The sequence below is a fragment of the Chinchilla lanigera genome, unplaced genomic scaffold (assembly GCF_000276665.1).
Source record: "Chinchilla lanigera isolate Chin_1 unplaced genomic scaffold, ChiLan1.0 scaffold00036, whole genome shotgun sequence".
NCBI classification, from domain to species: domain Eukaryota; kingdom Metazoa; phylum Chordata; class Mammalia; order Rodentia; family Chinchillidae; genus Chinchilla; species Chinchilla lanigera.
This window is the reverse complement of record NW_004955437.1, coordinates 9,758,589-9,769,243: the sequence shown is the minus strand read 5'-3', so window position 1 is coordinate 9,769,243 and position 10,655 is coordinate 9,758,589. Positions and strand designations below refer to the sequence as shown.

At 50.4% G+C, this 10,655-nt stretch overlaps 2 protein-coding genes across 4 annotated transcripts in view; one reads left to right on the top strand and one right to left on the bottom strand.

Moving 5' to 3' along the window:
* The window catches only part of LOC106149082 (translation initiation factor IF-2-like), a 2,749-nt gene extending 2,701 nt beyond the window's left edge, over positions 1-48 (bottom strand). Inside the window, exon 1 of the mRNA XM_013516735.1 lies at positions 30-48. Coding sequence (XP_013372189.1) covers positions 30-48 — 19 coding nt within the window. The remainder of the gene's footprint in view (positions 1-29) is intronic.
* The window catches only part of Mrpl14 (mitochondrial ribosomal protein L14), an 11,954-nt gene continuing 1,323 nt past the window's right edge, over positions 25-10,655 (top strand). The window contains exons 1-2 of one of the 3 annotated variants that reach the window (XM_005389791.2): positions 25-111; positions 8,864-8,954. In XM_005389791.2, coding sequence (XP_005389848.1) covers positions 54-111; positions 8,864-8,954 — 149 coding nt within the window. In that variant the 5' untranslated portion in view covers positions 25-53. The other 2 variants (XM_005389792.2, XM_005389793.2) reach the window with 2 other exon arrangements.

The following is a 10,655-nucleotide window of genomic DNA, read 5'->3' as shown; positions in this document are numbered from 1 at the left end:
TGCCGGGCCCCGCCCCCCACGCAGCGCACGCAAGCGACGCACGGCCATGGCGCATGCGCGGAGGCCCCGCGCTGAGGCGGCCCCTGGCGGATGCGCGGCAACAGCGGAGTGGTACGGGGTGGAGTGTGGGTCCTGGGGTGCGGGGCGCGGGGAGCCTGTGGCGCCCACTGTTCTTCTCTTCTTTCCCCACTGCACCCCGGTGAGCGGCAGTGAGACCTTGGGAGCTGAGGGTTCAAAGGGAGCCCGACGGAGAGCGAGGCCTTGTCCTGGGCTCCTCCCCCGGGCCTTAGGGTGCGGGCTCCCCGGCTTGTGCGTCCCGCGTGCGCTTACTTGCGTGTGTTGTGGGGAGCGGGGCGGCCTGGCAGTCACTGCGTGCCCGGTGACCTGCACCTCCCCCGCTTTGCAGCTGATTGTGCTGTGACTCTGATGTGACTCCAGGGCGGCCCTGGTTTCTGATTTCATCAGAGGCTGCGCTCAGCAATGATTAAGTCTAGAAAGGTGGAGATGGGACAGGTAGGCTTGAATCTTATCACCGAGGCACGAGGAGCGCGCCAGTTTGTTTAATTTTGGATTCCTGAAGGGGACCCATAGAGAGGATGGCTTTCCACAGTGGGCAGCAGGGCAACTTTGCCACCCTGAGACGTTGAAAGGACTGAATGTTTGAAGAGGTGCAGGAGCATGGAACCACCTTGGGTTTCTCGAGAGATGGGTGGGAGGCTGCCCAGCAGGGCTGTCTGGTTCTCTGTCGGTCACCGGTTCTGCGATCGGCTGGCTTTTCAGAGCTCATGAGGAACCTGTGAAATACAACAGTAAGGTTTGATTTATTGCAGTGTTTTTCAAACTGTGAGTACCGTGGGTGAATTGGAAGTCAGTTTAGCAGATCCGGCCACCGTTTAAAAAGAAATAGAAACTCTCAGAGAGTGTTGTGCTTAGCAAGAGCATTATTTCTTGACACTTGCCTCAGGTATGAGTGTGTTAGGAGGTGTAGAATTCGTGGTCACTCCTGTGTGAGTGTGTTAGGGAGTGTTTGTTGGTGCAGTTTTTCTGTGCGTCACAGAAAAGTTTGGAAAGCATCGATCACCTGAATCCGCTTGTGGGCCCTCTTGCTCCTCAGGCAGTTTGCAGTCAGTTCACATTGTCCATCCAGAAGGATGTGGTTAGAACCCAGGGATGTACCGGAAGGAACAGGGTAGGTCTCTGTCTTCAGGAAGATTACTGCCTAAGAAGAATGATGTTCATTTTTTCCAGTACTGGGGATTAACCCAGGGCATTCACACTGAACTATATCCCAGCCCCCTTTATTTTTTATTTTGAGACAGGGACTTGCACTAAATTGCCCAGGCAGGATTTGAATTTGTGACCCTCCTGCTTCAACCTCCTAGAGTGTTAGGATTACAAGCATGTGCCTCCATACCCTGGATTAAAAAAAAAAAAAAGTTGTTGGAGGTAAGAGGTAGACAGACCCTCACTATGCAGTTCAGGCTGGCCTTGAACTTGCTTTGTAGCCCAGGCTGGCCTTCAAGCTTGGCAATGATCCCCCTGCCTCAGCCTGCCAAGTGCTGGGATTACAGGCATGTGCCACCACACCCAGCTCTGCTGTAATTTTTTAAAAAGGAATTGTCCATTTTACCCTTACAGCTTCATATATATGTATACATATATGTCGTGTGTGTGACTTTTTACATAGTGTATGGTTTAATGGTTGTAAAACTAGTGTGATCTGTTGCTTGCATAGAGCAATAAAATTCACTTTGAACCCTGAGAGTGGATAACTGGAAAATGGAAATAGAGGGCATAGATACTGGTTTGGGGAGCTCTGAATATCACTGGAAGGCATTTCTTAAATATTTTTTAAAAATAATGCAGTTACGGATCTGAACGTAGGGATTCCTGAGCTATTTCTCTCTGTGCTTAGTAGGATCAGCACCTCTGAACAGCGTCCTCGAGGAATGTATGGCACTCTGCAGACAGCAAGGGAAACCCTTCAGCAAGCCTGAAAAGAGTTGAATTAGGGGCATGGCAGAATCCACGAAGCAGGCTGGGGAGCTCAGTGGCACAAGCGCCTGCCTAGCAAGCACAAGGTCCTGAGTTCGATTCCCCATACCAAAAAAAAAAAAAAAAAAAAAAGGAAGGAGCAGTTGCCACAATATTTATTTTTGAGACAAAGTCTTACTCTGTCCTGGGATGCACTATGGCTCAATTTCATCAATCTCATGATCCTCCTGCTTCAGCCTACCAAAGGCTGGGATTACAGCCATAGGCTATCATGCCTGATCCAAAATATGCTATTGTTACCCCTGTTTGTCGAGGATAGATTCCTCCCCTGGAATCTGTTACTCAGGTAGGAGTCTGCGAGGCCTTGACCATGGTAATTTAGACACTCTTAGGCTCCTAGAATCCTAGATGATGTGGCATCATTAAAGCCTATTTTGCTCCATTCCCTCTTTGTGATTGGGACAGCTAGAACCGTCTACAGTGCATTTTCCTGTTTCTGTCACTTGGGTAGGTCTTACTCAGTACCCCACAAGCTCTGTGGGGGCTTGGGAAGGTCTAAAAAATCAGATTCCGAGTTCAGTGCCATGGTATATATCTGTAATCTCAGCACTCTGGAAGGCTGAAGCATGAGAATCGCAAGTTTGCACACAGCCTTAGCAACTTGGCAACATAGCAAGACCCCTCAGAATTTTAAAAGAGCTGGGCGTGGTGGCGCACGCCTGTAATTCTAGCACTCGGGAGGCGGAGGCAGGAGGATCATCGTGAGTTTGAGGCCAGCCTGGGCTTCAAAGTGAGCTCAAGGTCAGCCTGAGCTGCATAGTGAGACCCTGTCTCAAAAAGACCCAAAAAAAAAAAAAAAATTAAAAGGTAGTGCTGGGCATGTAGTTCAGTAAGAAGCTCTGCGTTCAATTTGCAGTACCAGGAAAAACAAATCAGAGTAAGGTTTAGCCTTCCATTTGACAGGCAATGGCTTGCACATTGTGGCTTGTCCTAGTGTGATCTGACAGGTGTGTTAGTGGTGACAGCCAGTAATAGCTCAGGTTTCAGTGGGTTATCCTGGGTCAGGTAATGTGCTGGATGCAAGTAGCTTGTCATTCACTGGGGATCTGCAGGAAAGATTTGGAAAGTCCCCCAGCAAAGACTTTGGAACTTCGTTCTCGTCTTTAGCGGGGGAGAGGTAGCACTTTTCCAGGTCCACTCTAGAGTGAGATATGGTCATAGAGATGCCCATGAGCTGCCCATGAGCTGCCCAGGATCAGGGAGGCAGAGCACTTGTCCTGCACACACAGCCCCTATGGGATGATTCCAGCTTACAGTGGTGGCAAACCTATGGCATGTGTGTTACTGTGTTTTTATTTTAAGACAAAAGATGTTAATGTATGAGTTGTTTTTGCCCAACTAAATCCTTAGTATACAGTTTTAATTGTAGTATTGGCACTTTGTGATAAATAAGTGGGTTTTGGGTTGCAGTTTGGCACTTAGTCTCTAAAAGGCTTGCCATCACTGATTCAGAGGGTTTCCCCAGTCACACTGCCTCTTGCTTGGGTGGAGATAAAGCACTTTTATTTCCATGTAGTTTTGTTCTTCCCAGGGACCCTTGCTTGGTGGAGTCACAGAGACCTGGAGGAATGATATCAAGGTCACAGACTTTGAGGGAGAGGCGGGGAGGATGGGCTGGGGTCATGTCCCCCGCCATTTTCCCATTCCCTGCCGTTCTCCTGCACCCCTGGCCCCTTGTCCCTGGCCCAGTGTAGGTAGTGACTGGCAGGAGAGGCAGGAGACGTGTGGGATTAAATAGACCCAACTCTGCCTTCTGCATCTTTTCCTGAACTTGAACATTCCAGACTTGCTCCTGGACTATTGATGCCCCTCTCCCCTGCTGTGAGATAAAACTAGAATATATAAAATCTATACCTTAAAAGATCAGCTCGAATGATTGAGAAATGTCAGCTCTAGCTAACAGCCACTGCTTTAAATACTTGTGCAACAAATACTCAAATATAAGACAAAATTTTTTGTGGAATGGGGTTTTTCTTAGCGGTGGTTGTGGTAGAAACAGCCTGTCATGCTGTTGAGGGATGCCTTACTTCTTTGTTTTTAATTAAATGTTATTTATTTTGTGGTCCTAGATATCGAACCCAAGACCTTTGCACTGAGCTATATCCATAGCCCCATTTATTAGTTATTTATTTTTGAGATACAGTCTCACTAAGTTAGTCAGTTGCCTGGGCTGGGTTAGAACTTGTGATCCTCTTGCCTCAGCCTCCCAGAGTGCTGGGATTACCGGCATGCATCACAACAGCTGGTTATCTGTTTATTTTTTGAGACAGGATTTTGCTGTATAGCCCAGGCCAGCTCTGAACTTGATATGTACCTCACGCTGGGCTCAAACTAACTCACTACTCTCCTGCCTCAGCCTTCCGGGGTGCTGGGGTTGCAGGTGTGTGCCACAGTGCCTAGCTTGCTTTTGCTTACTGGTAGTGATACTGTGAAAACTTGCACCTTGATCATTGAGTCAGCTTCAGCTTTGGTCCTGGGTTGCACTGGGTGGGTAGCATCATTATTTACTAAAGAGACAACTGCTTATTGATGGCAGCCACAGCAAAGGAGACAGCCCCATGTGTGGTGTGTTTGCCTTGGTGGAGTTTCTTGGGGAAAGCAACCTCTTGTGGGGAAAGCAGCACAGGGCAGGGCAGGAACAGTGCGGGGCCCTATCTGAGCTCTGGTGCCTGCTAACCTGGGATGAGTCGGCAGGTGTTGAGCTTCTCTGACTTCATTCCCCATCTGCAGAATGGCGCTTCCTTACTGAGACCTCAGACCTGTTCGGAATCCTCAGCTGATGCAACCTCTTAGGCTTTTGTTTCTTGTTTCTTTGTTTCCATTAGGTGCCCCTGAGTGAAATCACCAAAGAAAAAGACCTGGTTGAGGATACTTTGAGGATTGCAATATAGTATACTTGTGTGAAGTTAAAAAGACACATAGTAGCCAGGCATGGTGGCTGCATGCCTCTAATCCCAGCACTTGGGAGGCAGAGGCAGGGGCAGAAGGATGACTGTGAGTTCTAGGCCAGCCTGCCCTACACCGTGAGCTCAAGGCCACCCTGAGGGATATAGCAAGACTCTGTCTAAATAGCAAACAAGCAGACAAACCAAAAAATCACAGTAAATTCTTCTGGAAGGGAATTGAGGGTGGCAAAGCAATGATAAATTTTCAATCAACACACAGAAGCACTTAATGGGCCGGGGTGAGCAGGAGAACACTGGGGGCCCAGAGATGGAGTCGTTGTGGAGTCCTGCAAGTCCTCCCCCAAAGCTTTCCCTGCTTTGATGAAAGACCTTTAGAGGCTCACACTAGTGGTTTGTCCTTTTTGCGGCGGGGCTTTGCATTTGATTTCTTAGTGTTTCTTTTCTCTTACTAACAGAATCTCTTCTAAGCACTCATTTGTTGTGGTGCTGAACTTTTTTTTTAAGGCCTCATACATGCTTTACACGTGCTCTGCCCCCAACTGCCCCTGTCCGCACTCATTGCCCTGTTTCCTCACTTTTCTGTAGAGCCCATAGGAGCCTGTTCCCTGGAAAGGGCTTTAAATGCATGCAACATACCAGGCACCCTAAGATTGAAACTGTTTGGGTGGAAACAGTGTGTAGATTGGTCTTTTTTTTTTTTTTTCCTTCCCATACCAGGAATCAAACTCACGACCTTGTGCTTGCCAGGCAGTCGCTGTGCCGCTGAGCTAAATCCCCAACCCCTGGTCTGTGATTCTAAGTATACATACAGTTAGATGTAGCATAGACAGATAGCATACCTGTGTATGGATTTGCACATTCACAGGTACATTGCAGGGATCTTCAGAACTGCAGTGATGATACTTTCTGTCTTTCCACACGCGTCAGAAGCCCTTTCTGTCTGCCTTTCTAGCTCAGACCCTGTGTATGAAATGAGATAAAACCAGCTCCTCTGGTCCTTGGGAACACCCCATCCGCACCACATGGAAGCTCAGAGGTTGAATTGCAAATCACTTCCGGCATGGTCCCTGAGCTCTAGATGTGTGTGCCTACTGTTCTGGGCCCAGAGGGGGTGGCACTGAGCCGGGCACTGCAGTCCCTGCCCCCACAGAACCATCATTCCAGCAGTGCCTGTGGAGGCTGAGCCAAGTGAGGGACCCTGTTTCTCCCTGATATCCTGCCATCCCTGGCCCCCACAACCGAAGGCAGGGGGTAGTGTTAGCCAAGGTGGGAAGTGGGCATCAAATCATTTCACTCACCACCCTTGAGGGAGAGCTTGTGATTCACTTTCTGAATCGGGAGGATGCTGTCAGGAAGCAGGAGAGAGTAGAGAAGGAAGCAGCAGCATCAAGTTTCATCTCCTGCCCAGTCACCAGGCTTAGAGCAAAACATTATGTGTAGACTGGGTGTGAAGTGGACCACACCCTACATCCGCCCGGTGGATCTGTATATGTCATGGAGTGACCCCCTGGGCCATCAAAGTTGCTCTGAAGAGGTTCGCTATACTCCTTTACTCTTCTTGATGCGGAGCATCTACTTAATGGTAGGAAGGGGTGCTTTCAACAGCAGACAGCGTGGACACCAGGCTGGGAGATGATTCCAGGGGTCTGCAAGTGACACCGAGGCTGCTCTGATCACCTGTATCTCTCAAAGCCTGGAGCCTGTGAGGTCCTGGGTCCCACCGTGTAAACAGGGCCCTTACCTTGGGTTGCCCCTGCCTGCAGCCGTGGTCAAAGTGGGGACCTGTCTTCCTCTTGGCTACCTCATTTGTTCTTTGTACATTTATTTTTATTTTTTTTGTTTTTGAGACGGTCTCACTGTATAGTCTAGGCTGGCCGTGAACTTGCTGTGCAGTCCTGGCTGGGCTCGAATTTTTGATCCTCCTGCCTCAGCCTCTGAGTGCTGGGATTACAGGCATATCACCGTACCCAGCTTGCATCATTTATTTGATTAACAAATATTTATTGGACTCTTTCTGTTTGTCAGGAGCTGTTGTGGTAGAGATGGAGGGGGAAACAGTAGGTTTTTTGGTTTTGGAGTTTTTTGGAGGGATAAACAATAGAAATGGTTTGTATTGTCTGTTTGCTATTTGGGCCAGGGTCAATATCAAATCCATTAAGAACTGCTGAAAATCATTGAATTAGCTTTTTCTTCTAACAGTGGATACATTCCCTGCAGACATGCCCGTGTCACTCTTGTGTTTGAGGCCAGGATGCCACCTGGTGCATGTGGCCTGTGCTCTGCAGCCAGATCAGGTGCCGTGTGTGAGCTCTGCTGTGGCTTTTGAGTTCTGGAGAGGAAGCAGCAAGGGATAGATGCAAGGGACATTGGCCTTATCTCAAGAAATCTCTGAGTTTATTCAGTGTCTGCATCTGATGGTGAGGGCTGCGCCGGCCTGGGTATGGCTGTTCCCGGCCTGCAGGAAGGCAGTGGTGAGGCTACAGTTCTACATAGGCTTCTGTGGGAGGTGGGCTGGTGCAGGACGAGACCCAGGTGGGCAGAGAGGGGCACTGTGTGAGTAGCTGTGAGCAGGGCATGGAGAGGAGGCCTGGCTTCGGGTTGGGGCACTGACACTGCAGATTCAGGCAGGTGCCCGATGCTCTGCATGTGAACCTTGCTGGCCACCTGTGAGCAGGTCTTGCCAGTGTCTTGGGTGAAATGGGGAGCCAGGTGCATTGGTTGTGCCATCCAGGTCACCTGGCTATAAGTGGAGCTGGCTGCCTCTGGTCATCTCTGGTCCTGTGTGTTGAGTGCTAGTTATTTCCTAGGTTAACGGCCTTCTTTTATACTTAAGTTTTGGATTGTAATTACATTTGGCCCATACTTCATGGGTTGTCTTAGGGAAACACTTGGGAGCAGGCCTGGAATTGAGGCTGACCTGGAGTTACTTCTCGTGTATGGAATGTCTAGCTTTTCCTGAGGAGGTAAACAGTGGGTCCCTCCACCTTCATTAAATAAAGTTTTATCTGAGAGCCTTGAACTTGTGCAGGGCAAAGCTGTGTGTAAACACTCAGGTTAGAGGCTTGGCTCACAGAGGCCTGCTGCAGACACACATCACGGGGAGGGATGGGTGTGTTTTGGGGCGGGAGGGTTTTTTCTTTTTCTTGTTGTTTTTTTTTTTTTTTCCCAGGCAGGGTCTCACTGTGTAGTCCAGTCTAGCCTTGGCCTCCCAAGTGCTGGGAGTACAGGTGTTCTGCACCATTCCCACATGTGGCAGCTTTTCCTAACCAGGCTCCTGGTGATGCTCAGGTGTTGCAGGTCCTGGTGACATCTGTGTCCTCCAATCTGGAACCACGCATCTTGGGTTGGTGGTAGCACTTGTTTTCCCAAAGCCTGTTTCCAGCCCCTGGGTGGTGTGGGCAGCTTTTGTGTGGCCTGGTGCTGTTTGAGACACTGACCCAAATACAGACTTTGCCCAGTGACTTGGCAAGGGCCACAGTGGGCTCTGCTCTGCTGACCTTGAGCCAGGCAGGTACTTTGGCTCTGCACTTGGGGGAAAGGTGACGAGGTAGGTAACGCCCTCCATTAGGGGTTAAAGTGCGAACTCCAGGTAGCCCATGGTGTCTGTGGAGAGCCTGCAGTCTCTTGGGGTTATTGGGGAGTTGTACAGCTGGGGGTACCAGTGGGTGGGTGCAGGGGTGGCTATCATCACTTTGAGGTCCAGTCTGCCCTGACCCAGGTCAGACCATGACTCAGCTGTTGGGACAGGAGCTGGGGCTTGTCCTCTCTCCTGTAACCACTGGGATTTATATTTAGTGATAATGATCTTGTGCTAGAAGCGCCATCTCCCACACACATCCTCAAAGAACCCTGGCTACATGGAAGGACTGTGGCTTAGCTGTCTTTCTCCCTTCTCCCAGCAGGACGCACCGTATGGGATCCCATGGCTGCCCCTCCTGCACTCTGGGGCCCCTTGGCCCATGTTAGCAGAGCACTTGGCCAGCGTGCTTTCAGGTGAGTTAAAACCTCCCAACAGGCCCACAAAACAGGGTGACACGAGTTGGTGGAGCCCTGGGGGGATCCTGGGTTGGGGAAGGTGAAGGCATCTGGCTGAGATGGGCTTTGGTCATGGGTGGGGAGGAGGTAAGGAGGTGGCAGCTCTGTCTGGGTTGTGGCGGGCAGGTGGCAGAGGTTGGTTGCTACTGCTTTTCAGCCCCTGCAAGACCCAGCCCCTGTAGATCTGACATCTCTCGATGCTGCATTCCCCAGGCATCAAAACCTTCCCTTTTAAGGATGGAAATTTCTTTCAGTTACAGAAGCAGTACATGCTCATTACCAAACATTCAAAGCATGGCAGAAGCACAGTTCCTTTCCTCCTTTGGGGGATGCTCAGGTGTCATGGGCCCTGGTGACTGAACAGGAAGGCCCAGCACAGGTGCCCAAGCTACAGGTGTTTGCTGACCTCGCGCTTGGCATGGGAATTGCTTCCTGCAGTGAAGGCTTCTCCAGGGGCTGCAGGGAGGGGCTTAAAAACAGATGACCAAGAAGATGTGACAAGTATGGTGGCTGCAAAAGGCTTGAGATAGGATCTGCTGATGGAGGAGGGGGGGAAAGGGAGGTAGATGTAGGTCAGGCCCCTGGGGGCTGAGAGGGGGCTAAACCCGCAGGACCTGGAACCCCCACTGCTCCAAGTGCAGGGTCCATTCGGGGCCTGCACAGGCGCAGGGAGCAGGCCACGTCTGGATGGTGGGGAGCCACAGACAGCTGTAAGCAGGGAGTAGCTTTGCTTTAGGTTCTTGAGAGCTCATCCCTACAGGGCGCATTGCCATGGCCTGGAGGACACTTGTGTGTCCCAGTGTAGCTAGGGAGCTGCTGGAGGAAGACAGGTGTAGAGGTGCAGAGGAAGGGTGGAGCCCAGGACGAGGTGCCTGTGGATGTTAGGGCCAGGGATGTGGTGGGAGCTGGAGTCCCTGGAAAATCTGCCACCTCGGGAGGGCACTCAACCTGAATGCCCATGGGGCAATGTTTGCCCACGTTGTGGAGACACAGGCGGAGTGATGGGTAGCATGCGGGAAAGGCGTGGGCTCGGAGGTGGGCTTTACCTGTGGGCAGCGGAGGTCGTGGGCACAGGGACCAGGAGAGGAGCCCTGGTTACTTGAGAACTCTGAGAGTCATTTTGAAGCTCTCAGTGACCAGATTGCTACCTGCCTTTAATAAATGCTCTGCAAAAAACGCTTAAAACTTTTTTTCTTTCTTTTGTTTTTTTTTTAATTACTGAGACAACACCTCTCTGAGTTGCCCCATCTGGGCTGGAACTGGGAACAGTCCTCCTGCCCCAGTCTCCCAGAGCAGCGGGGTCCAGGCATACACCACCATGCCTGGTTCCTTAACTTCTTTCCAGTCTGGTGCATTTTTTTTTTTTTTTTAAAGTGGTAAGAAAGTTTTATTAAAGGTAGGAAAAGAACCAGGCTCTGTAGAGTAAGTTTGGGCCAAATAAAAGTAGAAAAAGAGGTACACCCTACAGCATGAGGGCCGTCACCACAGAGAGAACACAGCGGTCTTGCTGCAGCTTCCTAGGGACTCCTTGGCAGTCTTGGTCACTCTGTTGTAGACAAGCAGCGGAAGTATCCGGGAGGCAGGATTCTCAGGGGAGGTGGCGGTGGGGGGTGGGGAGCCGGTGGGCCTGACCCACTGGGGATTTCTTTTTTTTTTTTT